Source organism: Syngnathus typhle, linkage group LG9, assembly GCF_033458585.1.
Source record: "Syngnathus typhle isolate RoL2023-S1 ecotype Sweden linkage group LG9, RoL_Styp_1.0, whole genome shotgun sequence".
Lineage (NCBI taxonomy): Eukaryota > Metazoa > Chordata > Actinopteri > Syngnathiformes > Syngnathidae > Syngnathus > Syngnathus typhle.
This window is the reverse complement of record NC_083746.1, coordinates 4,386,264-4,414,064: the sequence shown is the minus strand read 5'-3', so window position 1 is coordinate 4,414,064 and position 27,801 is coordinate 4,386,264. Positions and strand designations below refer to the sequence as shown.

At 42.4% G+C, this 27,801-nt stretch overlaps 3 protein-coding genes and 1 long non-coding RNA gene across 6 annotated transcripts; 3 read left to right on the top strand and 1 right to left on the bottom strand.

Annotated features, from left to right (window-relative positions):
* Window positions 1-197: 197 nt before the first annotated feature.
* med14 (mediator complex subunit 14) lies at window positions 198-12,847 on the top strand. 3 transcript variants are annotated; one of them, XM_061287172.1, is made up of 29 exons: window positions 198-615; window positions 1,365-1,391; window positions 1,478-1,583; window positions 1,665-1,838; window positions 2,140-2,269; window positions 2,344-2,472; window positions 2,542-2,649; window positions 3,125-3,257; window positions 3,893-4,043; window positions 4,114-4,225; window positions 4,434-4,559; window positions 4,630-4,708; window positions 4,868-5,027; window positions 5,119-5,313; window positions 5,470-5,604; window positions 5,721-5,797; window positions 6,090-6,250; window positions 6,338-6,484; window positions 6,638-6,882; window positions 7,370-7,639; window positions 7,735-7,978; window positions 8,318-8,440; window positions 8,629-8,805; window positions 9,524-9,762; window positions 9,838-10,017; window positions 10,641-10,748; window positions 11,033-11,158; window positions 11,233-11,422; window positions 11,831-12,847. In XM_061287172.1, exons 1-29 carry the CDS (start codon window positions 440-442, stop codon window positions 11,902-11,904), a joined length of 4,302 nt encoding a protein of 1,433 aa, XP_061143156.1. In that variant the 5' UTR covers window positions 198-439; the 3' UTR covers window positions 11,905-12,847. The 3 variants fall into 3 exon arrangements, with proteins under 3 accessions (XP_061143156.1, XP_061143155.1, XP_061143157.1); XM_061287171.1 differs by having other exon boundaries at window positions 8,629-8,832; XM_061287173.1 differs by lacking the exon at window positions 8,318-8,440 and having other exon boundaries at window positions 8,629-8,832.
* Window positions 11,233-13,665, bottom strand: LOC133159804 (uncharacterized). The gene is made up of 2 exons (XR_009715750.1): window positions 13,578-13,665; window positions 11,233-11,447 (listed from the first exon to the last, which is right to left on the bottom strand). It is a non-coding gene; the product is annotated as an uncharacterized LOC133159804 (long non-coding RNA).
* Window positions 13,088-15,666, top strand: si:ch211-218d20.15 (uncharacterized). The gene is made up of 8 exons (XM_061287174.1): window positions 13,088-13,434; window positions 13,540-13,658; window positions 14,062-14,122; window positions 14,198-14,265; window positions 14,351-14,453; window positions 14,788-14,906; window positions 14,975-15,123; window positions 15,379-15,666. Exons 1-8 carry the CDS (start codon window positions 13,374-13,376, stop codon window positions 15,485-15,487), a joined length of 789 nt encoding a protein of 262 aa, XP_061143158.1. The 5' UTR covers window positions 13,088-13,373; the 3' UTR covers window positions 15,488-15,666.
* A 588-nt stretch (window positions 15,667-16,254) lies between these two features.
* On the top strand, window positions 16,255-26,942 carry si:ch211-269e2.1 (cohesin subunit SA-2). The gene is made up of 32 exons (XM_061287336.1): window positions 16,255-16,410; window positions 16,656-16,757; window positions 16,858-16,948; window positions 17,354-17,518; window positions 17,578-17,674; window positions 17,755-17,843; window positions 17,916-17,987; window positions 18,372-18,576; window positions 18,841-18,980; window positions 19,052-19,125; window positions 19,193-19,316; window positions 19,412-19,510; window positions 19,669-19,748; window positions 19,828-19,935; window positions 19,996-20,116; window positions 20,199-20,310; window positions 20,379-20,482; window positions 20,609-20,701; window positions 20,779-20,865; window positions 21,353-21,553; window positions 21,778-21,854; window positions 21,918-22,005; window positions 22,102-22,182; window positions 22,395-22,487; window positions 22,568-22,742; window positions 24,062-24,198; window positions 24,469-24,570; window positions 24,645-24,802; window positions 24,869-24,985; window positions 25,482-25,642; window positions 26,070-26,139; window positions 26,227-26,942. The coding sequence occupies exons 2-32, from the start codon at window positions 16,708-16,710 to the stop codon at window positions 26,354-26,356; spliced, it is 3,501 nt and encodes a 1,166-aa protein (XP_061143320.1). The 5' UTR covers window positions 16,255-16,410; window positions 16,656-16,707; the 3' UTR covers window positions 26,357-26,942.
* The last annotated feature ends 859 nt before the right edge of the window (window positions 26,943-27,801 follow it).

Genomic DNA, 27,801 nt, shown 5'->3' with positions numbered 1-27,801 from the left:
TTTGTTTTCATTCAAAAAGCTACAGAATTTTATCAAATTAAAACACACGTTACAAAAAATTATTGTGCCCAAAATAAAAATCAACCATCGAAATTGGTCGCAAACTAGCATAGAATAATACTGTCACTGGACTCGAACTCCTATTCCCCGAGGCTCTTGTTTGGGTTTTCTACTTCACCAGCCTACTTACTAATGAGCTCCCTTAGCAAAGATGGCGGCCGAGCAGCATTGAATATATTCCTCAACCGCGTTCCCAGGTTAAAGTGCCTGTTAGAGACACTTCCGTTGAAATAACTCAACTCGTCCAACGAGAGAGATGTAGTTAGCCCGCGGCTTAACACTTTCCTGCTGGATATTGGCCACCACAAGCCGACAGTACTGCGTTTTAGCGCCGGTCGAACCTCGTCGCTAGCTAACTCGTCGCTATCGTCATTGTAAAATGGCTCCAGTGCAGATCGGCGCAGACGGGCAGCTGGTGCCACTTGGGGGCCCGGTCGTCTCGGGGCCCCAGCCACCAGCACCGGGAGCCATGGCTACACATGGGATACGGCTGAGTCTGCTTATTGACTTCCTTCTGCAGAGGACCTACCATGAAATCACCCTGCTGGCGGAGCTGTAAGTAGATGAAGCAATGGAGGCCTCAAAAGCTAGGCTAGGATAGCCGGGATGTTTGCCCTGCGCACACACACATATACACACAATTGATTTCATCTAAAAAAGTGTTCATCGTAAATTATAACCCCAAAATAATTAACTTAATAAGGTAAGGGGCTGGGGTAACCTGCAAACATCATCTGTCATGATTACGAGAGGTGGACACTCATCGATCACTTTATGTGGTTCGAAAGAATAATATTCAATTGAAGTAGAACCTGCAAAAAACAACAACTAAATACATAACATTTATTCATACAAATACGATATAATATACACAAATTAAAAAAACACACACCAACACAATGCCTGTCATCTCGCTGGCTCTGTGGGGACTTTTATGTCTGCAAAAATAATTTTGCCATCTCTCTAAATCAGTGGTTCATAATCTGGGTTCGAACCCTAGGGGTTCGGTGAGTCGGTCTCAGGGGTTCGGCAGAGCCTCCACTGCGGCGGTCCGAACACACCTGATTTATTGTGTAAAGTTCATGCATTGTGTTGGTGATGTTCATGCATGGCTCATTTTGTGCGCCAGTAATTTGATTTTACATTTTAGAATCTTACATTGGATTTCTTTAGATTAAACAAGTGTACCTAATGTTGTGTCTGAAGATGACTCTGTTCTCCATAGGTTTCTCTCGATAATAAGCAAATTGAATACTTATCAAAATAATATACATTGGATCTAATACAGTTCTAATGTTCTTTAGGCTTCCAAGGAAAACAGACATGGAGAGGTATGTTAAGTGTTTTTATTTCACTTACTCAGTGTGTCACATGTGTTCATGTTAATATAATCATATAATTGACACTTTAATTGAAGGAAAATCGAGATTGTCCAATTTGCGAGTCGTACCCGGCAGCTATTTGTGCGCCTCTTGGCCCTGGTAAAGTGGGCAAGCAACGCGGGCAAGGTGGAGAAATGTGCTGTAAGTTTACGTGAAGAATAAAAATCTATTCCTGATATTGCACAATTTTCACTTTAAAACTTGCGATATCCATGGCGACAGATGATCTCCAGCTTCTTGGATCAGCAGACCATCTTGTTTGTCGACACAGCGGACCGGCTAGCATCACTCGCCCGAGATGCCCTGGTGCATGCACGCCTGCCCAGCTTCGCCATCCCCTTCGCCATTGACGTCCTCACAACGGGCTCCTACCCACGCTTGCCCACCTGCATACGAGTAAGTCAGCAATTCTGCTTTCAGCATGGCTCAAAGTAAGTTTTTTTCCTCCGACGAGTGTTTTGCTAATCACATAAAATAAAAGCACAACTTTGAAAATAAAAGCACCGCATCCTCCACATTTTACTTTATGGTCTTTGTGAGGACCAGTCAGAAATCGGATGGGCCATATGTTACCCATAGGCCAGACTTTGACCAGGTCTGATCCCGTCTTCTAGTGTCCAGCTATAGTCATGCATTCAATAGTATAACTTCCAACAAGGTAAGACATTAACCATCTACTCTGGTCTTTTTTGCATAGGATAAAATCATTCCGCCTGACCCTATCACTAAAGTTGAGAAAGTGACCACCCTGAACCAGCTGAATCAGATCCTGCGACACCGCCTCGTTACCACAGACTTGCCCCCCCAGTTAGCCAACCTTACAGTTGGTAAGCATCCTTAATCATGTCAGTGTGTTTAGCTCCTTTTGATTATTCTTTTACACGCACGTTTGCACATGCAGCTAATGGCCGTGTGAAGTTTCGAGTGGAGGGAGAATTTGAGGCCACGTTGACGGTGATGGGCGATGACCCAGACATTCCCTGGAGGCTGCTAAAGTTGGAGATTCTGGTGGAGGACAAGGAAACCGGGGGTAAGGGTGAAGTGATGAAAGGTGTTGGCTTTTGCAAGTTCATATATTTTTTTCATCTTCTTAAAACAGATGGCCGAGCCTTGGTGCACAGCCTGCAGGTGAACTATATTCACGAGCTGGTGCAAGCACGCCTGTGTGCAGATGAGAAACCCCTACAGGACATGTACAACTGTTTGCGTATCCTTTTGTTGTTTGCGTGCGTGTGCTTGCATGTGTTTGTGCGTCACTACTTGCTAGCTTTGCAGCGGAAATGTTCGGCGTCAGTCTCCATCCAATTCTACTCAAGGATAGGGAAAGTAGAACCGAGCCAGCTTGTTTGTTGGTCACATACAGCCAGCATTAATTAGCCAAACATGTTTTAAGAGGGTGACATGCGGTAGAAGAAATAGAGGTCCTTTATTTTGCTTTTAGTGTACTGCATGCCTGTGCTAAATAATGCTAATCAGTGCATCTCCGCTCTGGCTTTCCTGCACCAGCGCGAGCAGTGCATCCCACCACTTCAAAGAGCAGCCTGTGTGGCGGACAAACGCCTCTTTTTACTGGCGCTGTGACGAAGGATACGTGGCCGAGTGCACGTTGAATGCTGATGGGCGAATGAGTGTGATACTTGGTTCTTTCCCACACGTGTCTTCTTTAACTGCTCTGCCTCCAGACTCCTTCTGTCTTTCGCTGCAGCTGGAGGTTCTCCACTCGCAGACCTTAATGCTAATCAGGGAGCGCTGGGGGGACCTGGTGCAGGAGGAGAGATACATGCCAGCAAAATACCTCACCCTCTCTGTCTGGAAGTAAGCCTTTTAAATAGCCTTGCCATGAACACTCGGGTGACCTTGGCACCTTAAAAGAGTCTTTGATTGAATACCTCAGCCTTCCATGTATTTTACTCGGGACCTTGCCACTGCCAAAAAAAAAAAAAGCCGAAAATAAACACGCAAACAAATAGATAAACAACGAATAAGTGGCTGAACAATGCAGCGGTGAGTTGGCTAAGTTGTATTTGTCATACGAACCACACTAGTAACTCAAATCATACAAATAAACTTTCCCTTTTGAAGAAATACCACTAATACCTTCAAGCTCCCTCCAAAACCTGCCAGTTTTTTGTTACTTTTTTGTGAAGGAAAAATGACAGTCATGTCAAATATAAATCAAAATATGCCATGATAGAGAATATATCAAAAGAAACCGGAAATGTGATTAAGTCGAAAGTCACACCTCCAAAACATGTTTATGCCTTTTTATAACCGTCATTTTGTTTCCTGGGTGAGCATTTTTTTCAGGGTTAGTTTGGTTATTTTGTTAATTTTTGTTATCTATCATAGGCTTGATTTCAACACCCTGAATTCTCGCTGTTTGTATATGCGTCGCACCAACAAAGCGTCTCAAACCCAAACTTAACCATGGGTTCTTTGGTTATCCGCAGCCAACAGGTGCTTGGTAGGAAAACAGGTACGGCCTCTGTACATAAAGTCACCATCAAGATTGACGAATCAGATGGATCGAAGCCGCTGCAGATCTCCCACGAGCCCCCTCTACCTGCGTGTGACTCCAAATTGATGGAGAGAGCAATGAAAGTAAGTTACACCAGTTGAAAGTTTGTGCGTGTCAGAAATGAATAACTTTTGCCTTCCTCCAACTTTATAGATTGACCATTTGTCCGTGGAGAAACTTTTGATCGACAGTGTTCACGCACGCTCCCACCAGAAGTTGCTTGAGCTGAAAGCCATTCTGAAAGGCAACAATCCTTGTGACAGCTGTATGTATTTAACTCCCATTTCTCATAAAGACAACCATGCAAACTTCTCATCCTCTCGTGAAAAGCGTGTCCTCTAACAGTGCAGCCATCTAAAATTAAATGTAACAAAATGGCTGCACATCTATTGCTCGTTTGTTGCAACATTTATTAAATTCATACCCTTATTGTCAGTAAAGAATTCCTGTGTGCTTCTGTCTCTCAACCTCAGCATTCATTGAAACCGCTCTACCAACTCTGGTCATTCCCATACTGGAGCCGTGCGGTCGCTCAGAGTGCCTCCATATCTTTGTCGATTTACATTCTGGCATGTTGCAACCCATGCTGTATGGATTAGGTGAGTGGAAGCCGTTCGGATCCGTCACATTTATCTGTGGTTCTGAAACGACGGTGCTTTCTTCCCTTAGATCAATCAATGCTGGACGACATTGAGAAGACTATTAATGACGACACAAAGCGCATTCTCTCGTGGCTCCAACAACTCAGGTAAGTCTGCCTGTCAAAGAGCAGGCAGTGAATATCTGCAACTGAAAGAGAACAGCAAAACTTCATTGATGTTTTTTGATAATTCCGGCTTGTTAAAATGGCCAGAATAGTTAGGGATGTGATGAAGCCTTTTTTTTTTCCCCCTGCCATTGTGGACAGATTCTGGCTGGGTGAACAACGCTGTAGGCAGTCAGTGAAGCACCTTCCCACCGTGTGTACTGACGTCCTTCACCTTTCCAACGCTGCTACACACCCTGTGGGAAAATTGAGCAAGAACAAGCTCTTCATCAAGCTCACACGTCTCCCGCAGTACTACATTGTTAGTCAATCCTCTATCACACGGTCGCAATAAGCGTCGGACATCTCACCCCATTTTCTACATGGTTCATTCTTTCTGCCTTGGTGCTTAGGTGGTGGAAATGGTTGATTTACCGAGCAACCCGACAGCGCTGCAGTACAAGTACTCCTTCCTGTTCGTGACTCAGCTGGAAGGTGACGACGGGCCCATGTGTGCACAACTCCTGCAGAATTTCAAGCCCAACCTTGAGCACCTCGTCCAAGACACCACATTGACGCGAACACACCGGGCTGTCTCCAAGAGAAAGGTCAGCATTGGCATTTTGTTCCACACTGCTCAGCCACTTCCTATTTGTTTTGCTGTATCCCAATAGGTACTCTATTTTCCATTGTGAGTAAATTATGGAAATTGAAAAATAATTTCCAGATAATTGAAACTAGATTTCCTCTCAATGTATCTGTAGATGACTGGAGAGCAGGCAGAAACAGAGCCAAAGAAGCCCAAGCGGTCAGGAGAGATGAGTGCCTTCAACAAGGAGTTGGCACACCTAGTGGCCATGTGTGACACCAACATGCCTTTTGTTGGCCTGAGAACAGAAGTGAGTCACAGTAACTTGACAGCTCAAATTATTCCTCCATTCAATTTATGCGCCTTGCTCAATTAAACTCACTTTTGTCCTCGCCGCCGCCGCCCATTTTGTCCGTTGTGTTGTAGCTGTCCAACATGGAAATTCCTAACCAGGGTGTGCAAGTGGAAGGAGACGGCAGCAGTCACGCCATCCGGCTACTTAAGTAATACTCCCACATTATAAGCACGCATGTATCGAATAATCCCACGCATATTTGAAAACTCACAGATTTGATTTTTGGGCTCCAAAAACTCCACATAGATGAAGTAAAAGGAATGTCTTATATTATTATTCTATATTTTATGTTACAGAATACGTAATGTGCTTTGTCACGGCTGCAGCTGTTTTGAAATGGGCTCTATAAATTATGTTGTATTGTATGGAGTCTAAGCTCATATCTAGGATACTGTAGATTTGAGTTCTCACACACAAACATAAATGCCATGTTCTTGTAGGATCCCTCCTTGCAAAGGTGTGGGTGAGGAGACCAGAAGAGCTTTGGAGCGTTCCCTCCTGGACTGCACTTTCCGTCTGCAAGGCAGGAACAACCGGACATGGGTGGCCGAGCTAGTGCTGGCCAACTGCCCCCTCAACAGCACTAACAGCAAAGAGCAATGTACGCAGCACAGTCTGGTTTTTTTTTTTCCCCCTCCACTGTGTTATTTGAACACTTTACACTGACCTCAAATTTTGTCTTTGGCAGCCTCCACACGGCACGTGTACCTCACCTATGAGAACCCCTTGTCAGAGCCTGTGGGTGGTCGCAAAGTGGTTGAAATGTTTCTCAATGACTGGAGCGCCATCAGTCAGCTGTACCAGTGTGTGCTTCACTTCTCTCGGGCACTGCCAGGTACCAGTGGCCTTTATGATCAGACCACCATTTTGAATTGGATTATACAGGGCCTACACAATCTGTAATCAGTATGTTTCATAAAGTGTTAGTTCACATCTGCAATTCTTTAGACTACTGTCGAACAAATATGTCCTTGTTGTGATGTTCCAGAGTTGCCGTCGTACCTCGGCCTGTTTTCCGAAGTGCGGCTGTACAACTTCCGCAAGCTGGTGCTGTGCTACGGAACCACCAAAGGGAGCTCCGTCACCATCCAGTGGAATTCCAACAGCCATCGCTTCCACCTGGCCCTCGGCACCGTGGGGCCCAACTCAGGCTGCTCAAACTGCCACAACATCATCCTTCACCAGCTGCAGGAGATGTTCAACAAGAACCCCAATGTCATTCAGCTGTTACAGGTAAACACGCAGGCAGCATGTGCAGTCTCCAGCTGACATTTCTTCGTTCTTTTCCGTGTTTGTTCTGTATAAACTTTGGTGAGGGACAAAAATCATTGTTTTAATCCTAAAACCGCAGTCATTTCTCTTCCCCTGTGATGGTGCGCCCAAGTATTTTATTTTTATGTCACATCAATGTCATGTGCAAATTATCTGATTTTTGCAGTGTGGCTGCATGAGCTCCTGATTACAGGTGTATCCAGCTTTGTATGTTTCTGTATAACATTTAAATCTAGGTCAATCTTCGGCTATGGCTCTGATGTCGCAGATTTTTGTGACAAAGGCTTGTGCCAAGCAAAATTCTCAAAGAGATTGCATCACCATGAAAAGAAAATACCAGACACACCGGTTAAAATGGTTTAAATACCGATATAAATAAATTAAATTGGTCCATTCCGATCATTTATTTTCTTTCGAGAGTGTAGATGTGCTTGTTTTCCTCTTGCAGGTGCTTTACGACACGCAGGCCCCTCTGAATGCCATCAACAAACTACCGACCGTGCCAATGCTGGGTCTGACCCAGCGCACCAACACTGCCTACCAGTGCTTTTCTATATTGCCCCAGTCGCCTACGCATATCCGCCTGGCCTTTCGCAACATTTACTGCATCGACATCTACTGCCGGAGTCGCGGTGTGGTGGCCATCAGGGACGGAGCATACAGTCTCTTTGACAATACCAAGATTGTGGAGGGCTTTTCCCCGGCTCCTGGACTCAAAGTAAGTCTCGTGGAGTTACGCTGATTGATTTGCATTATCCACTTTGACCCCTTTTAAGAACTCACTCACAGTGTTCCTAAATATTCTCTTTCCAGACATTTTTGAGCATGTTCGTAGACAGCAACCAGGACGCCCGCAGGCGTTCGGTTAATGAAGATGACAACCCGCCGTCGCCAGTGGGCGTAGACATGATGGACACGCTCGTGAGCCAGCTGCAGACTCAACCGCAAACTATGAGGGGTGCTGGCGGCAGCGTATACCCGCCGCTGACGTCACCGCCACCAAACTACCACGCCAACGTCACTCCTTCCCCATCCATGATGCCCACGCAATCACCAGGTAATATATGGGAAAAAATACGCTAGTGGATATTGTTTGCTTCATGCCAGCTTCTTCGGCCTGCCTTGTAGTGTCCTCGCCATGCTGACTTCCTTGAGCAAGTCCATTTCATGGAGAAGGAGCAGTTATTTTATTTACATCTCTCTTTTTTTTAAACTACATTTTTCAAATACGCACACACCTGAAGTCCTGCCCCTTCCATGTTGCGCCATCTCTGCCCGCCAACCGTGCTGCCCAGGTTTAGCATGTGCACTTGAGGTTGAAAGAGACTCTGTGTGTGTGAATGAGTGAGTGACCGAGCTGCTCAGTCTTGACGAGATGTGGTGTATGTATGTGCAGGGAACATCCATGCCTCTGGCTCCCCTAGTGGAGCGTTGAGGGCCCCCTCTCCTTTCGGCCCCACCCCGTCTCCATCTTCTCTGGGCATAGCCATGGGTCAGACAAGCTTTGCCAGCCCGCACGGTAAGACGGGCACGGCTCTAGGGGCCTCGAAGCTGCCTGAACACCAACTTCCCTTGCCGAGCTGTTTAGGTTGCGTGCGGGACAATAACACATGACTTCAAAAGAGCAGGCACACAGGGTTGTGTATTTACTCTTTTGTCTTGGTTTATTTCTGTGTGCATTAAAATTGTCACTCTCCCTCACACCAGGTGCTCTGGACCCCAGCTCTCCCTACGCCATGGTGTCTCCAAGCCACAGGGGCCAGTGGCCAGGCTCTCCACAGGTCTCAGGTCCATCACCTGGGGCGAGGATCCATGGCATGTCCCCTGGGAACCCGTCACTACACTCGCCAATTCCTGACCCTCACTCTCCGCGTGCTGGAACTAGTAAATACCTCTCTCCAATCACCACATGTACATGAACTTGCTATATATTTGTGCTTTTCTAAAAAGTAAACTGTTTCCCCAAATCGTGTCAGAAAACAAGGGGGCGGGGGCTTTAAATATTTTTGTGTCATGCTATGGGGTTTTAGCTCAGAAACATTTGTTGGACAATTGTTTTATCAACATTAATATTTACTCAATTTCTCGTTCCCTCTTTACGTCTCAATAACCTGTCCTTTAATTTCCTTATTTAGTGAGGGGTTTTTGGAAATTCCTCAAAAATGGAAATAAAGGCGTTTCAGTAGCTCGAATGGGCTTTTTATAAGACCACTTTGGTCCATGCTTGACAGCTTACAGATGTGTTAAATCTTTCTTTCGTACAGCAGGCTTTTAAAATGGAATGCCAAAAAGTTAAACAATTAAGAGTTCCACCAAAATACACATAATGACTCAAAAGTCAAACACACTTGCAACATCAGTAAATTTCGCAAGACTTCAAATCATGAGCATCTAAAAGCTTTTTTGGCCATTTTTTTGTGAAGCCACCACGGAATGTGACCTGTCTTATAATGATGATGATGATAATAATAATTATGTGAAAATATTATGATTTGTGTTCAGCTTTGGAGTTTCACTGTAGTTTCACTGATAATCATTTCAAAGGTGAAAATGTTGCCAATATTGCCAGCTTGTGTGTAAACCTTTGGATTCTCTCATGTAGGCTCCCAAATCATGCCAACCAGTATGCTTCCGCCTCGCAAGCTACCTCAGCGTCCCTGGGCCGCCTCTATCCCAACTATCCTCACCCACAATGCCCTGCACGTGCTTCTGCTCCCCTCGCCCACCCCGTGCCTAGTGCCGGGCCTGGCGGGCAGCTACCTCTGCTCACCGCTAGAGCGCTTCCTAGGTTCGGTCATCATGAGACGACACCTACAGCGGATCATTCATCAGGAAGCCAATGTGAGTCACTGACAAATCAGCAAATTGGGAGTATATTTTTTCTGTGCCTGCACTTACTGTTTGCGCCCTACGCAGCTATCCATCGTGAACTCCAACGAGCCTGGCGTGATCATGTTCAAAACGGATGTGCTCAAGTGTCGTGTGGCTCTTAATCCAAAGAACTACCAGACCTTGCAACTCAAGGTCACTCCGGAGAATGCAGGTCCCTGGTCCCAGGAGGAACTTCAAGTGCTGGAGAAGTTCTTTGAGACACGGGTACGCACTGTTCGTGGTTCTTCTATCGATGTAATTGCAAATGCGGAAAGGCAAATTTGTAGCTGATAATGGTACCACTTGCCAGCTATGATTTAATTAATTGTTAAAAAACACAGGCACAAAGAAAATTTCACTCTGTGCTTATAGGATTTGACTGATGTCCCATCACCAACCACATTGCATAATTGCCTCTAATCTTTCAAAACTTTCGAAAAACAAGAAAAAATAATTTAGAACACACATTAGTATTTTTTAATTGACATTGAAGCAGCAACTTTAACGCCAATAAAAAAATATCGTGTTCTAAAAATGTTTTTTCTTGTTTTCCATAATTATAAAATTGTTATTATATTATCAGCAATTATGCTATGTGACCGATATGTTAAGTTCTGATTCCCCCTTATTCTTTCATCCTTAATTATGACAGAATTTTAATAGGGAACACTCCTGGAATAATGTATACCAGTCATTACAAAGAAATCCTGGTTGCGCTAACAAAAAACGCAGTCATGAAGTTGCATGCAAACAAAGGAGATGTGTGGTCCTGACTACAATGTGTCTGGCCAAAGTGCGTGCTGCAAAGGCCGTTTTAATGATGCCTCATGTCATGTCCTCTTTTCAAGGTTGCCGGCCCCCCTTTCAAGTACAACACTTTGAATGCCTTCACGAAGCTTTTAGGGGCACCCACGCACATCCTCAGAGACTGTGTCCGCATCATGAAGCTCGAACTGGTTGGTTGTTCCTGCAATTTGAAGATATTGTAAACATGAAGTGTGTAAAGCTTGTGAAGATCACATGACCAAACCCAGAAAACAAGTGAGTCGTGAAGGTTAACTGAGCAGGTGGCAAAATAGCAGCCCCTTCTTTAAGATGGATGACAACAGGTGGATCAGCAACAGAACATTTCATTTAGTGACTCTTCCATGGACCAGGGAAGCCCGTATACCAATATTAGTATATGTACTACTTTTTGACAATTAATCGGCATCTTGTAAACGTGATAATTCTCTTGCAGTTCCCAGACCAAGCTGGCCAGCTGAAGTGGAATGTCCAATTCTGCCTGACCATACCTCCCAGCGCTCCCCCCATTGCTCCACCTGGAACCATCGCCGTGGTACTCAAATCCAAGATGCTGTTTTTTGTAAGTTCAAGTCATTGCAAGCGTTCAGTATGCATCATTCACACTCTAACGCTGTTTTTTGGCACCCTCCACAGTTGCAGCTGACACAGCGTGTGCCCGTGCCGCAGGAGCCCGTCAGCATCATTGTCCCTATCGTGTACGACATGGCGTCGGGGCTCACCCAGCAGGCTGACATCCCTAGGCAGCACAGCTCGTCCGGGGCGGCGGCTCTCATGGTTTCAAACATCCTGAAGCGGTTCAATGAGATGCACCCTGCCAGACAGGGTGAGACCGTCTCTCAGTCCTAAAACTGTAGCATTTCACAGCAAATTATTTCATAAAACCCACCATAACAATGAATTTTATGCATTTTTTTTAAAACCACAATAAACAAAGGATGTTGTCGTATGTGCACTTTTGAATATAACTGTCTTGAACAGCTGATACGACTGAGCTGTGCGTAATAAGGTAAAACGGTATTTCTGAATAGGATCAAAAGGATACATTGATATTTTATACTGAAATCAATATAATTCATACTGTTTTTTTAATACAGTATCTAGTGTAGGTCCTGATTTTGACCTGCATGGTAAATCAGACTCAAGCGTCTTTGGGTTCTTGAAAAGCGCTATACAAATATAATGAATTATTATTATTTATGTTTTTTTTTTTACATGTTTCTTTCCTGTCCAGGGGAGTGCACCATATTTGCGTCTGTCCATGAGCTGATGGCCAACCTCACCTTGCCGCCCGGCACGCGACAGTGAAAAACCACAAAAAGACAATAGGACGTCAGTTTTGAGATACCCTGACAGTAAATTAATTGCTACCCTCTCAAAGACAATGCCCGCATTGAACGGCTGTGGTGTCTCATGATGTCCAGTTGCTGTCATGGAGCCCAGTTTAAACCACAGTGAGCCACAAAGTGCTGGTGGTTGTTACTGGTTTAAATGACCAGATGAGGTATATTTTTAATATCACTAATATTTTTGCCTTCGCGGGGGAACTTGTAAACAGAGTATTATCTATTGAAACTAAGTTTGTTTACAAAAAAATGTATATTGCTGTATATTTGAGTGTGAGTCTCATTTGTTGTTTTGTATTATTCCATTCTGATGTAGTATCATGAGATTTCTTAGTCTTTTGTTTAAAGCGCTGGCTGTCTGCATTTCATTTCACCTTCAATTGTGACACGCTTTATAAGCCCGCTGTAGTTGATGAAGATGGAAGGATTTGATACATTCTGTATAATTTTGCTATTTAATAAAGCAAATCAAGGAGGGTCTTCCACTGCTAGAGCCAAAATAACACCTTTATTTTAGTACTATTGTACAAAGTATGGATTGAAACTTGTGACTCCTCGGTTTCCACTTTGCTGCAGCTGTCCTTAAATAACGTGCTTTGTTTTTTTGAATCTGTTTCTAATGATTGAAGGATTTTTCCCTTTCATGGACGTTCTGCTATTTAATAAACCAAACTAGGGCGGGCCTTCCATAGAAGAGCCTTAATAACAATCTGAGTTGAACAACACGATGCCATCCTTTTTTTCTACATATAGACATGTATATATTTATAGCTCAAGTGTATATAAATCAACAGGAGTGGGAACCGTGGGTTTATTTTCATTAAGTACTTTTCATTTTGAATTGTACAATTCATGTTTTATGAAGGCTAAGTATTTTAAATAAAGCAATTTTATACATATTTAAATTGACCATTTTACTAGCATTCTTTTCCTATGTACAATAACGCTGACAAACTTATGAGAATATAGTAAATAGAATCAAAATGATAAATTAAGTGTTAACCATCTTCAAGAAAGAAAAAATAACCTAGCTAGATTAATTAAATAAGTAATACTATAAAATACTGAGAATAAAATACAAATCAACGCCTTTTCGCTAAAGATTACGTCATTGTAAGCGAGAAGGGGCGTTCACGGCCCCCACTGACTGCGGCTGCACGGCTGGCACTGGATGCAGGGCGTGTGTTGTGGGGGGGTGGTCGCTGCGATGCATCCATCCGACCAATTGCTTAAATAGCACCCCCAAACATCACCGGTGAACCCAACAATTAAGACATTTCGCCCAAATAGTTATCGCGACTCTCTTTTGACCGACACCCACACGAACGGGCTATCGCTGCTTCAAACATGCTTAAACTAGTCGCTCCTTCTTAGTTCCTTCCACCTGTACTCTATGCGTATTTATTTACCGTCACCAAAGTGATTTTTAAGATGGCAGGATGCTTATCTGAGCCTCTTTGTCAACCGAGTGTCTACCATGAGACGTTTAAAGGTGAGTCAATGCTAGCTTTTAAAATAAGCCCTCCATTTACTTTATTGTATCATGTTGTCCCGTGTGAGTTAACTATGCGTTGCTCGTGTGTGTGTGTGCGCTTAGTGGAGCTCCAGGTAAAGAGACCCCTGATGCCGTTCCACCTGAGTCCAGAGCAGGTGGCTGTGGAGATGCTGTGTCTCTGCGGGCAGCTGGACCTCCTCATCAGGGCGCAGATGCAAGAGGTAGAGGCGCAACCGAGCTTTCATGAACGCATCATTGTTGGTAGTAGTTAGCAGAGGCAGGGACGGCGCTACGCCGGGTCTAGGGGGGGCAATAGACACATCAGAAATCGGCATAGTCCTTCTAAAATAAATTTAGAAATTGTTTCTCAGGCGAACATAAATATGAGCAGCCATTCATATTCACACCGAATTAATGATTTTATTAATGTAAATTTCTAAGCATATTTTTTTCCATGTGTGGCTGTATTTTTATTCAAAACTAATCTGACTATGTCAATGAAAAAGTAACGGATTATTATTTTCTACAGTTTTTATGTTCTTCTCCAAGTGTACCTTAAGTGTCCAAGTCACATGTTGGATTCATGTTTAAAGAACACAGGCTATTTTTCCTTTCCCGTGACAGTTTCAGGAGCAGTTGAGACAAGGCTGTAGCCCAGAGGAGTCAGACACCTTCCAAACCCAAGGTCAATGTGCCACCCTATTGTGCAGTATGTGAATACTGTGTTGTATTTCAATGTATTTCTGGTGACAACCTCCAGGATCGGAGATTCTCGACCAGATGCTGCAGTGCCTTGAACATCTACCAAAGCCTATGCCACAACTGGAGGTATCATGTCTTGCGCATGGCTGCAGAACAGGGGTGGGCAAACATAAAAAAAGTGTTTAATAAAGTCTATGTATTCCCTTCATAGGACTACCTGGACATGGTGGGTTTATCTGCAATGTTTCCACGTGTGGAGGTGTTCCTCATTCAAGGCAGCCCGGTGGACATGCTGGAGAGGCCACCAATGGACGGTAAGGATTTGCTTTCTAACATACATATTGCGTGAGATATATGAAGGTTTCCACTAGCAATTGTATTATTGCAGTCCCACAGAATGAACGAAATGAAGACGGAGAGCTTCGACACGTGCATTCATTCTTTACTGAAGACAAGTTTTCATTTGCATCGGTAGATCAGTTGCATGTAAACACTGTGGAAACTATAAATACAAAAATAACACAAGTTGTCTTAAATAAGTTATACAGTGGCAAATCACCAAATTGCTCTGCTTTCCAAGCGTGTATGCATGCTTCAAAGCACCATCAAAATGGACAAAGTCACTGCAAGAAGATTCTTCCTTTGCAGATTATTTCCCCCACATTGTCAAACTGAATCAGCTGCTTGTGCTGAGTCAGCAGCTGGAGGAGGACATCAGGCACCTGGGAAGTCACAAATATATCGCCCACCAGCTCTCTGTTATATACGTAAGATCACGTGCTTCCTTTTATTTCTGAGTGGCTTGGTTATAAAAAGCGACTTTTTTTTCCCACAGCAAGTAGTCAGTTCCTTCCACGGCATCGACATCTTCTCCGAGACAAAGAAGAACATTGAGGCCAATTTTAAGGAGATGAAAGCGTCTCTGGTGGTGGATAAAGAAGGCTCCAGGCAGGAGCCTCAGCTGGCTGCTCATTTTATCCACTGGTGAGTTCAAGCGTATCATGTAAAACAAAGGAGCAAAATGTCACACAGGTCCCCTGAGGGTCATACTGTATATGAGAATATAGGATCCAACATTTTTTTACCCCACTAATTATTTTCATTAATAATGTGTTGGGTTTTTTTTTTTGGTAGGGGTACTTTTATTTTCATTATATGTTATTATGTATTTCTTATAGTAAAGTATTTGTATGAAATAACATGAAGATATTATACAATTGACCTTTCCCCCCCGTTTAGGGTATTAGACATTACTCACAAACTGACATCAGCAGTGTTGTTGCTACCGGAGGAGCTCACTGATGACCTTGACCAGGCCATGACCTTCATGTCCCAGTTTGTGTCTTGATGTTGCGTTACCACTACCCCAAGTGGACTTAGTTTTTTTAAAGACTCACACGGTGCTACGCCATTAGACTCGATGGTGGGTTTGTGAAATCCATTATAAAACTTGTCTGAATCTTGCACCAATTGTCTCCTTGTTAAGAATGTTTTTTATACCTGTGACAATAAATTTAAATGAACTCATTAGCTTGTCATGCGTGGGATTGGATTCTATCTATCTATCTATCTATCTATCTATCTATCTATCTATCTATCTATCTATCTATCTATCTATCTATCTATCTATCTATCTATCTATCTATCTATCTATCTATCTATCTATCTATCTATCTATCTATCTATCTATCTATCTATCTATCTATCTATCTATCTATCTATCTATCTATCTATCTATCTATCTATCTATCTATCTATCTATCTATCTATCTATCTATCTATCTATCTATCTATCTATCTATCTATCTATCTATCTATCTATCTATCTATCTATCTATCTATCTATCTATCTATCTATCTATCTATCTATCTGCTATACTATTAATGGAAGTTTTTTTAGTTTTGTTTTTTTAAACAACTTAATAAAATAATTTTCCTATCGGAGATTCCCACGGACTTCAAGTAAAGAAAGGGAGAAGTGATAAACCACCCTTTCCAGCGGTACCTGAATGCAGCACAGCATAGACCAATCGGTTAAGGGGGAGGAACTCTAGATAGATTGTCGTATGGGGAAAACCCAATCACATAATTCCGGTTCAGCATTTCAGCCAATGAAAAGCCTTCTGGCTTCCTGTAAACTTGACTGTGAGAGGCACTGTAAAAATATGAGGAAAAACATGCAACAATCCAATGAGTAATTTGTTTCTGACACGTTTTCATTTTAAAATAATAAAAATAATGCTCGCCAAAGGATTACCTACGACAATGAAGGTAAGGTTTCCATGTGTCCCTGACGGCAAATTGCTACAAACCCGATTCAAATGATGAGGATCGTTATCAAGCTTCTTCAAGTATCAAGTATCATTTTAGCAAGGGAATTTTGAACTAGAATTCCCTTGCAACAAGTTAGCAGCACGTTTAAATGTTAATGTAAACACATGGAGATGGAGCAAAGTGCATTATGGTAGTCTTGAGGTAGTGTAGGCGTACTTAAATGATGGTCCTCTGACTTTTAGATCAGAGAAACATTCCCAGTGAAGCAAGTCACGTGAGTGCTGTGGAAAGAAGATGATACCAGACCCCGCGTCTGCAGGCACATCCAGACCCTCTGAGCTGAAGTATCTTTTTTTTTTTTTTTTTACATAATAAAATAGGATGTTTTCTTCTACCTCGTTTATTTTATATCAATGGACAATAATGTCTCATTGTTTTTGTTAGTAAATGCTCACGTCAGGACGAAGCAAACTCCTCAGGAGTTGTCAACAATTCCGAGGATGAGTCCGGCAATGAAAACAGACACAAGAAAGGGGTAAGGTATTCATGGTGCATTGTAGAAAACTGTTAAATCTGAGATTTCAGTGCCTCAGTGAGGAAAAGTGCCTTAGAATGCACTGAAAGTCTGATTCACAAAGTACTAAAGTTGCTTAACATTTGATCCATCTTAATTGATTATAGAATGATTGTGTTACAAAGCATGCATCCTAATTTACTTGTATAGATTTTTTTTTTTAAATCACATTGCACTAATGATAAAACTTTAAGATGTAGTTTTCCAAACATAATACTGTAATTTCAAAAAGTCATTTCAATGGGGAGCATTAATTAAAAGTAAAGGGAAAGTGCATTACGAGCTTGGTCACAAAACAAATTAGACTTGTAAGTGATCTTCATTCATTTATCTTCCAACTGTGTTTGTCCGTTGTATGAATCACAGAAGCGTAGGAAAAGAACTCACAAGGAAGCGGAGAACGTCACAAGAAAAAAGACCAAGAGTCTCAGTTGCAGCGTTCGAAAGGACAATGTCTGCCATCGCAAAATCGCGCACGCGGAGGCTGTCACTCTGTTTGACGTCATCACAATGGGTCCGGACGCCATACGGGTAAGCTCCACCGTTTAAACACTTGGGTGCTTTGGTGAGTCTGACTGACATCTGAGCAGATGGTGATCGACGGCTGGGCGGAGGCCTACGCGGCCAACAGGGATGCATCCCTCCTCGACCTCATTAGCTTCTTCATCCAGTGCTGTGGTTGCAAAGGCAAGCAACCATCATACAATAGTGATATTAGCTCAGCAAGCATGCACAATTCCCGAATGTGTTTTGGTTTTGTTTTGCAGGGGTGGTCACAGCTGAAATGTGTCACATCAAAAGCGACAGTGAGGCCATGGACAAGATGGTGGATGAGCTGGTGGACGACTTGGATGAGGTCGGAAGATGTCAATTTGTTGTATCTGTAACGCAACCTTGGGATAAGATTGCGCAAAATCCTGTGTTTTAGGTTGCCGGTCTGCAGTATAAAAGGTTTATGGTTTTTCCATGGATTCTCACAGTCACTTGGCCCACAGATACTGTAAGTGTTTTCTCCTCAGATCACAGTCAGTCACTCAATCAGTAATAATAACAATGACTTCAGCATCAGAAAAATATTCCTTTTTTTTTTTTTTTTTTTTTTTTTTAAAGAGAGAGGAAGAGCATATTGGGCCCTATTTTGGTAGACTGCTCTGTGTAAAACTATATATTTTTAATTTATTTTGAATGACTCCAAGAATGTTTTTCCAGAGCTCGAAAATATTTCCTCTAATTATTAATCTGCAATTGATGACAATCGCCAAACGTTCTCATTTTGTTCGATTTCCACGGTGAAACATAACCTAAGAAACATAAGAAAAGTAGTGCAAATTTGTTCATGCTAAAAATGTTTAAACATGACTAATGCTTCTCTTGCCCTCTGTAGGACAGCATGGAGTACCCTCTAATCCAGCCTGCACCATACGGCCGTTGGTTCTACTCGGAGCTGTGCGATTTTGTGTCTGTTTTCGTGTGCCAGTGTCAACACAGCCTCCTCTTCGACAACTATTTGATAAACACACTGATCTCACTGCTCTCCGAGCTGTCCGACTCCCACATACGAGCATTCCGACACACCTGCACGCTAGCAGGTAATGCCCCCCCACAACACACACACACAAAGTAATTTCCAAAATTTCCTTGTATTGAATTAAACATCTTGTCTCCAAATATAAATAATGAGACCTAGTGGTTAGTGAAGTACCATGAGGTATTTTTAAGTAAGTTTTATGCTAAATTTAAATGGATTAAATATAAAATCATCCCCTGTCCGTTTTGTTATATGAATATATATATATTTATATTATTCAGTAGATGAATTGATCCTTTGATATGTTTTCCATCGCTTTGTTTAGCGATAAAACTGCTTAGCTCTCTGATTGATGTGGCTGTCAATCTGAGCAAAGCTGCTGAAAAGAGTCAAAAGCTGCAGCAGGCGCAGAGGCCAAGCCGACAGAAGGCACAAGTGGAGCAAGCACAACAGAAATTGAAGGAGGTAAGAGACCGTGCTTTCCCCTTTGCCAGCATACAAATAACATTCGAAACATCTGGTCTTTTCTCTTCAAGCTGCAGGAGAAGAGGGCCGAGATTGAAAGCATGATGGACGTCCTCTTCAAGACCGTTTTTCTCAAGAGATATCGGTAAACTACTCCGTGGTGCTCGGAACACATTGTTTAGAGCTCATATGTTTGTGTGTGGGTGGTACAGTGATGTACTTCCAGAAATCCGTTCCATCTGCGTGGAGGAGTTGGGCCTGTGGATGAGGCTCTATGGGTCTGTGTTCCTCAATGACACTTACCTCAAATACATGGACTGGATGTCGTATGACAAGGTGAACAAGTTATATAACACGCGTGACTAATGTTAATTGTCTATTTCTAAAGACTCCTGTTTTCCATTTGCATTGATTTGGGTATTGTGTTGTAGGTTCCAGATGTGCGTCTCAAGTGTGTCTTGGGCCTGCAGCATTTATACGGCGATCCCGTTGTTCTGCCTCAACTGACCCTATTCACCAGCCGCTTCAAGGTTACCATACTATGAGATGAACTCCTCAAACACCATAAATGTGAAAAAAATGTTTTTAGAGAACATATTTTTGGTTTCTATTTAATCAATGTCCATCTTATGTGTAATTTGCTTACCAGTTCATGACATTTCTTTTTACTTTTCCAAAACTTTTCCAGGACCGTATGATCTCTATGACGCTGGACAAAGACAACGAGGTGGCTTTGCAGACAATGAAATTGCTGCTGCTCATCTCCAAGTTAGCCACCACTCCTGTGTCAATAATGATATTTCTTCTTTCATAATAGTAATCGTGCTCTCTGTCACTAACCCTTCAGAACACATGATGATGTGCTCACTGCAGATGACTACAAGCCTCTCTTTGAGTGTGTTTATTCCTCACAGCGCCCCCTTGCAGCCACAGCTGGGGAGCTGCTCTTCTTCAGGTAGAAAAATATATTCATATTTAGTTTATTCTCAATTTATTATAATTATATTTTAATCAGGATTATCAGCACCGATGACCCTGCTGCTAAGAGTCAGCATAAAATAAGTCAAGAGGAGGATCATGAACAACAAACGTTTACACAACTCAAGGCACTGCTGGAATTCCACCAGAATGCTAAGGTTGAAATGCTCATTTAATTCAAATGCTTGCAAATAATGTACATGTATGTGACATTACTAATACGTCAGTGGATGTTTACAGTTGCACAACCATGTAGTCTATCTTGTGGACAGCCTGTGGGACTGCAGTGGAGCCCTGCTTAAGGACTGGCCCACCATTACGTCTTTACTTCTGCAAGACCCTCAAGATCCAGGTTGGGAGAACGTACTTGTTCTTGTTGTCGCGTTTTATTTTTAAACAATTGATGTTGCTTGTTTGTAGGCTTCACTGGGGAGGAAGAAGCTGTGCTCGTGGAGATCATGCTCGCCTCCGTTCGTCAAGCATCAGAAGGACCAGTGCTGCCTGGGAGAAATGGTGCAAAGAAGGTTGCTTATTTTGTATGGTCACACTCATTACGCACACTCAGATCTTTTTTTTTGTTAGGATGAAGGTATTAAAGATGAGGAAAAGTTGATGAGTGGATGTTGATTTGTGTGTGTTTTTGTTACCAGATGATGAGTTCCAAAGAGAAGAAAGTTCAGGTTGACGACTGCACAAAGCTCACGCAGCATTTCCTCACAGTGCTTCCACGCTTACTTGCCAAGGTATGCCTACTTGCCTCCCTGCCAGTCATCAATTTACCACATCATTATGTTTGAATGACACCTATCGCTACCTTCAGTTTTCAGGTCGCTGGGATATTGTTGCCTCCTTGATGAGGATTCCTCAGTACTTTTTGCCAGATAGCCCCGAGGCCCAAAACACACAGGTCAGCATTCCAGCAACTTTTACACTTCAACTCATGGAGTTAAAATGGGACTTTTTTAATGATGTTTACGCCTGTGTTAGTTTGTATGCCAGTCAACAAGATCGAGCATGTCTATTTTTTTTTTTTTTTAATTAATAATAAATTGGTTAAATAATAAATTTAAATTAATATTTACTCAAGCAGTGCCAAGGCTTTCTTGTCAATTCAGCCCCCAAAGGTGAAATTTGATAACTGTGTCCATCATGAGGAGAGTCACAAACAAGTTCCCATACCCAAAATGTTCATTTTGATTTAAAGTGGTTGTTTTTGGAGCATGCTGGCCATTCCTGGGGGTCCTTTACACGTTGTCAAATTGCTACCAGACAGAAGGATGAGAGCAAATTTGAAAGAATGTTAGTTTTTGTCATTGCGTGTGAGTGGAAGATAGTGCAAAAATAAAACATAAAGCCCTACTGTTCATTAATTGTGGATGCCAAATTCTTCTCAGTTGGTGTCCAGGCTGTTAGAGGAAATTCGAGCTGTTCTGGAGGTCCACTCAGACGCAGCCGTTCTGGAGGTGGCGTCCCGCACGTTCCTTAGTCTGTGTGCAGAAGAGACCACCTGGGGCTCCATGGCCTTGCCTGTCAGAGATTCCATAGTCCAGGGATGGGTGGATCACCTGAAAGACCTGCTCACCGACTCTCTCATGGTGAGTCTTCCACCAGGACTAGTAAACTCATGAATTAGAACATTGCTTTTCAATGTCAGATCAAGAAATAAAATTTATTCAACATCCTTGCAGCACTCAAACTTCAGTTATCTCCATCTTGTCTCATTGAAAGGGAACCCTATTGATTTATTTATGATACTCAATTCAAGATGTTTGATCTACAAGAAGAGTTTCCATGCAAACAGCAAAATTCTTTTCTTCAGGGAGGCATCTTCTCCACGGGTGAAAAGCAAACCGGAGACCTTTTAGTCACACTGAAGAAAGTCAGCACTTTTCACAAGTAAGTGAACAAATTGAATTTTTGTCAAGATCGTCCGCTCACATTGCTTACGTGTTCCGACAGCTGTCACGATCTGTCCAGTTGGAATCTCTTCGACCTGCTCTTGCCTCTCTTGCCGGTAGAGGGTAGCCAGGAGGGGGCGCCACCTCTGGTGATTAAAGCTACCTTTGACATTTTAAGATTTAAAATATTGAATGTGACTTTTGATGCCTTTGCAAAAAAGAACAATGTTTTTTTTTTCTGACAGGTGTTAAAGGAAGTGTTACAATGTTTGTGTTACTGTGTTTTCTGGTCACTGAGCACAAGTAGTGAAATTCTGAACTCCAGGGTGAGTTACTGCAAAATGTCACACACAACATGATTACTAATTCTCAATTGTGATCTGGCTATCAAAAACGACTCACAGTGCCAATCTACACCATTGCATACACAACAATGAACATTCTGTTACATTACAGCCTTGTTGTTTTAGTAAAGGTAGAATTTGTGGTATGTGTTGCTATTAAATATTGTTGATATAATACTTGTGTGTTTTATTAGGACAAAGCTGTGTCCCAGAGACTCCAGGTACGTTTGTTCAGTGAGGCAAGCCATCGTTGTCTCTCCCACCCCGACCACAGCGTCAGGCATCAGGTATAAAGTGTCAGTTATTTAGCATAATCCACTCATCCCTCACCCAACTTGTTTTTTTATTTTTATTTTTTTTATTTCAGGCATTCCTGGGTGTTTGTGACGTCTTGAGCGCTCACTCGTACCAGCAACAAATTTGGCGGCCCACCTCCTTGGGCCCCCTGCCCTACACTCCCACACCCAAACTGCAGGTGGCGCTGTTGAACTTTGTCTGTAAAAACGTCTTTGTCGGGCCAGAGGGTGAGCACGAACGCAAAGGTGAGAGGTTAGCTGTTGAGTCGTTTAGAGATACTGACTACACTTTTGTGTTGATTTTGTTAATCGTTAAAGATCCCATGCCATTTTTTTTTGTTTGATAACAATAATGTAAAAAACAATTAAAGTGATATGAACATGAACTGTTACAAGAGAATAATACATAGTACAGTACACAGATCATTTTATCTGTGCAACTTCTATTTGCTCATAATATACTTTATAATGAGACCAAACAAAGATAAATTAATTCAACTCCTATAATAAAATATTCAAAGTAAACAATTACTAACCTTTAAAAACATTGTCATGTGTAACAAGTTTGTGACATTCGTATCATAAAAATTGTTGCAGACTGCAAAATAGTCAATCTGCTTTTAAATGCTGTAGAACCCAACTTGGACACCAGGTGGCACCCTCGCTCTGCGTTTGTCTTGTCATGGCATTTTCACCTGCAATTGCAAAAAAAAATAATTTGTCTCATGTTACATTTGTGAGAACAATATGGCCAAGCACCTAAAGGATGCATTTTGTTTTGGTGTGTATTTTAAGATGGCAAAAATATCTTTGTAAATTAAAATAGGAGGTGATAAATTCTTTCAGCGGTTTTTAATAACTGTACTACTCTGAATGGACTATTGCATCCAAATATGGTTAAGAGAGCAGCGAGTGGTCTGGTGGAAAGCTTTTCAATGTTCAAAGCAACACACTAGACTAGTGGATTATTGCTGCTGTTTTATGGGATTAGCCTGCTAACACTTTGGCTTTTATGGACACTTGTTCTTGTGTGAAAGATCACGGCGAGGCGAAAGCATCAATTGGCTTCAATCTCTTTTTCCGTGAGAAAAATTCACGCAACTCTGGCTCACCACCTCGCTTGTTTTATTGACCTCGCCGCCAATTGAAGCCACATGCTGTCACCGCAAAGACCTTCACGTGTAAGCTTTAACGTTACACCTGCTAAAATCATTGTACTGAGGCCCGCTGTTGCAGCCTACCACTCGCAGTTAGATGGAAGTATAAATTTCGTATTCGGCCGTCAGCCATGAAACGTCATATGGTGTCTTTCTCCCTCAGATGTGCTTGACTTTAAACATTCAAGTAAAGTAATCCACATGCTGGGTGGTATGATAGTTGCATGTTTGATGTTTAAACAAACATAAGATTTTGGAATATGTTTTTCTTTTGTACTTACAAAGTCAGGATTTGGATCAATGCTTCAATTTCTAGCAGTCTTTTTTTTTTTTTACACAAATATCTGTCAAGTTTTGCCATCTCTGGCCACTGATAACGTCTCTTCTCTTCTACGTATTTCCACTCAGCCTGCCGGCATTCCGAGGAGGACAAGATGGAGGCGCTTGATACAGAAAGACGCACGCTGGCTGCCTACTGCAAGCTCATCCTACATGGCGTGTTGGAGATGAGCATGGCGGCTGACATCTTTAGCTTCTATGTGAAGGTATGTTGTCAGTAAATCTAAATTGCATGTGGAAAAGTTATAGTAGCCCTTTGACCTTAGACATGGAAGTGCCAAGAACATAGATGAACACATCAAGAGCAAGTATCGATGTTGAAAAACATTCACACGGCTGAGGTAGCTCAAGTCAAAGTTCAAATTAAAGCATGTTGCTCACTTGAGCACTCGCCCATGTCACAGCATTTTCGCTCTCACTCTTCTTCATTTTTGCCCGTTATGTTGGAGTGTTGTGACTTTGTTGTTGTCCTTCAGTATCAGAGCAACTTTGGTGACATCATCAAGGAGACCATTCATAGGAGTCGACTCGTTGATAAGCTCGAGAGCGCTCATACGTTGGTGCTCTCCTTACAGCAGGTAAGTGAACGTTCATAAACTCTTCTATGAATAACTGTAGAGGCATTTCTTGATTTCTGTTGTGTCCCGGCTAGCTGTTTGTGCGTCTGAAACACGAGCAGGAGGCTGGAGGATCGCTGCACATCCAGCAGGGAGTCCAGACCTTCAGCAGCATCAAAGAGCTGGCCAGACGCTTCGCCCTCACCTTCGGTGACCTCGTCAAGTTTCGCGAATGCCTGGTCCTCATCCACAGGTCGGCCGGTGGACGTGTCTGCTCTGTTATGTTCTGTGCCTGAAGTGTCCACGTTATGTTTTTCAGGAGCGGCATCGACTTTGTCTTCCGGGATTTTGAAGGTTCCACACCGACTTACCTGTCTTACTTGAGCATCCTTGCCGAATTTTCTTGCAAGTTGCTCAAACCCGACAAGAGGACAGTGTGAGTGTTCCCGCACCATATCCTCAAAGATCTGGGTGTATTAGACACAAGCAGTGCTTTGCCACCATGACATAGCAAGATACTATTTTGAAGTAAGTTGAAGAGTTTCATGAAGATATAAGTAGCGCTTTGCCGCAATTTTGTGCCAAGAACGTATGTTGAAGTAGGTTGAGGAGTTTTCATTTACAAAAGAAGCAGTGATTTCTTGTCTCATTGCTGTCATCTTGTGCCAAGGAACAATTATTAAGGAGTTGATGAGTGTCATTATGACATGAGGGTACCATGTCGTCACAGCTATAGGCAATTCTTTACCTTTTTGAGTGGGCCATTAATCACTCGCGAATATTTGCTTTTCGCAGCAGGAATCCTTACTGTGATGCACGTGGGAAAGAATAGCCAGAGTTGCTAACCTATCCCAAATGTGTTCCCAACGTGGGTTGACTCTTCTGTAAGGATACAAGTGGTTGTCAGTGCTGAAATATGTGCGCCAATGCAGGCTAGCCTACTTGCAGAAGCACACCTCTGATCACGTGGCGGACCTCAGGGAGGAGTGCTGGCAGCCGCTCCTCTACTACCGGAGCTCGCTATTGGCCGAAGGAGATGACGCCATCTCTCACGGTAGCTTGGACTTGAAGCAGCTTGGCCGTTCTATGCATGGTCAGTTTTCATTAAGAAATATAATCATTACGATACATGGTCATTTTTTTTTACTCGATAAAAGCCTTACTATATACTTATAGTCTTACTATACGTGGGCTTTTAATTTCCTACATGGTCTCTTTTATATATAAAAAAAAAGCCTTACTAAAAAGGATAATTTTTTTGCTAAAAAAAAAAACTTACCCTACATGTTAATTTTTCTATTTTTTTAGATGGCCATCTTTTCTGCATAAAAACCTTTACATGGTAATTATTTTGCTTAAAAAAGCCTTGTCTAACACATCCAAGTGCTAACCAGACGGTGTGTATACATAAAGATTTTTGGGACTGTGACAGTTGCAATGAAAGCTCAAGCTGTGAAAGAAAGAACATAAAGCCTATTATCTGGAGCCAACCTTCATGTTTCTTTTGTTTCCCCCCCCAGGTACCAAGTCTTTAGGACCACAGAGTCCCACCGAGCCCCATTTTGGAAAAGTTCACAGATTGGGTCCTAGGTGCAGATCGTAAACTTTTCTGTTGATTATTGTGTCCTTACCTGTTCACCAATTGAAGCTTCATCTGTCATCTTGTATGATACTCAGTAACAAGATGACGCGTAGCTTGGAACCTCTCGTGAAAAGACCCCCACCTCAAAGAACACTCAACGCTGAGGCATGTGATGATGACGACGACGACGATGATGATTTAGATGGTGTCGAAGTTGAACTCTAACGAGGTTTTGGTGCTCTCACTCCTTTTCTCTTTCTCTAATGTACTGTGTATTGTGTTTTACCATGTACACATACTCTCTCGTATTTATTTATAGCTGCAAACTTGCCAGGATATGGCCAATGTATCCACACGTATTCAATAATTTCTGGTGTCCGTTACGAATGCACGTATGTGGAGATTTTCACTATTAGTGGGCCAGTCAAGTCTCACTCACTATTTGCAGGGATCCACTGTATTGCCCTTCCCTTACACGATTTCTCTTTGTGCTTATGTATTTCATGCAGTGCTTCTCAATTATTTTCTGTCATGCCCCCCCCCCCAGGGAGTAGAAAACATTTTGCGCCCCCCCCCCCATGTTATTAACATTAGAGAAAACAAACAAACAAACAAACAAAAAAATAATATTATCAACATTATAATATTATATTATTATGATATCTCTTCAATATTTTTCCATGGTACGAGAGTGAACTGGTGCCTCCTCGCCGTAAAACAAACGAAGAAAATGACGTAACTTCCCCTTCTCGAACGTGTCGTGAATTATTATTATTATTATTATTTTAATAAACATTAAAACCTGTTAAAACTTGTCTGGTGTTTTATTTCTTGTTTTTATTTTTTGAGCATGAAAACAAAAATCTGACATTTGATTGACTGCTTCATATGACAATATGTATGTGTTTTACGTTGTGTAATATGTGTTGGTGTCCCCCAAATTAAAGAGCAACTAGTCAAATACACATTCTTGGCACGTACAATAAATGCACAAAGTTATTAGGTACACTTGAAAATGGTGGTGTACCTAATAGAGTGCCAATGTGACGTCACAGATCAACCAGCCAATCACGAGGTGGGGGTGAGGGCGGGTGGGGCACTTTTCACTTTCATTTAAACTTTGACCATGATTTTTCCCTAATGAAGTGGCCTGTAATTAGGTACACCTGAAAATGGCAGTGTACCTAATGGAGTGTCTGTGTGATTCTCTCGTTAAGACCGTTAAATAAAGGTTAACCTAAAAAAAAAAAAAAAAAAAAAAAAAAAAGGGAACCCTGAACTTTGAACCCGCGGTGACCCGCGGTGACCCCGCAGTGACCCCGTGGTGACCCCGTGGTGACCCCTGGGTGACCTTTGAACCCTGAACTTTCAACTCTAGTTAAAAATCAAAAATGTGCACATGACCCCGTGAACTTTGAACCGACCTTTGACCCCTGGGTGAACTTTGAACCGTAAACTTTGACCTTTGACCCCTAGCTAATTACGTTTTTTTTTTTTTTTTTTAAACCGGCATAGCAGAACGATCCATGGTCTTCAGATGCCGCGCTGTCGCCATCTCCTGGTCAGCTAGTGAAATGCTTTTGCTGTTTTTTTTTCCTCTCAATTAAAACAAATCAATCAGCCAGTTGGTTTTCTTTATTTAATCTCTGATATCAGACAAAACCAAATTG

Coding starts and splice junctions, on each gene's coding strand:
- med14 (XM_061287171.1), top strand. CDS start 440: ATGGCTCCAGTGCAGATCGGCGCAGACGGGCAGCTGGTGCCACTTGGG. Junction 1,584..1,664: donor GCAAGGTGGAGAAATGTGCT/GTAAGTTTACGT, acceptor CCATGGCGACAG/ATGATCTCCAGCTTCTTGGA. Junction 6,251..6,337: donor CACTAACAGCAAAGAGCAAT/GTACGCAGCACA, acceptor TGTCTTTGGCAG/CCTCCACACGGCACGTGTAC.
- si:ch211-218d20.15 (XM_061287174.1), top strand. CDS start 13,374: ATGGCAGGATGCTTATCTGAGCCTCTTTGTCAACCGAGTGTCTACCAT. Junction 14,266..14,350: donor AGCCTATGCCACAACTGGAG/GTATCATGTCTT, acceptor TTCCCTTCATAG/GACTACCTGGACATGGTGGG. Junction 14,907..14,974: donor ACCAGCTCTCTGTTATATAC/GTAAGATCACGT, acceptor TTTTTCCCACAG/CAAGTAGTCAGTTCCTTCCA.
- si:ch211-269e2.1 (XM_061287336.1), top strand. CDS start 16,708: ATGATACCAGACCCCGCGTCTGCAGGCACATCCAGACCCTCTGAGCTG. Junction 17,519..17,577: donor TGGGTCCGGACGCCATACGG/GTAAGCTCCACC, acceptor ACATCTGAGCAG/ATGGTGATCGACGGCTGGGC. Junction 17,988..18,371: donor TCACTTGGCCCACAGATACT/GTAAGTGTTTTC, acceptor TGCCCTCTGTAG/GACAGCATGGAGTACCCTCT.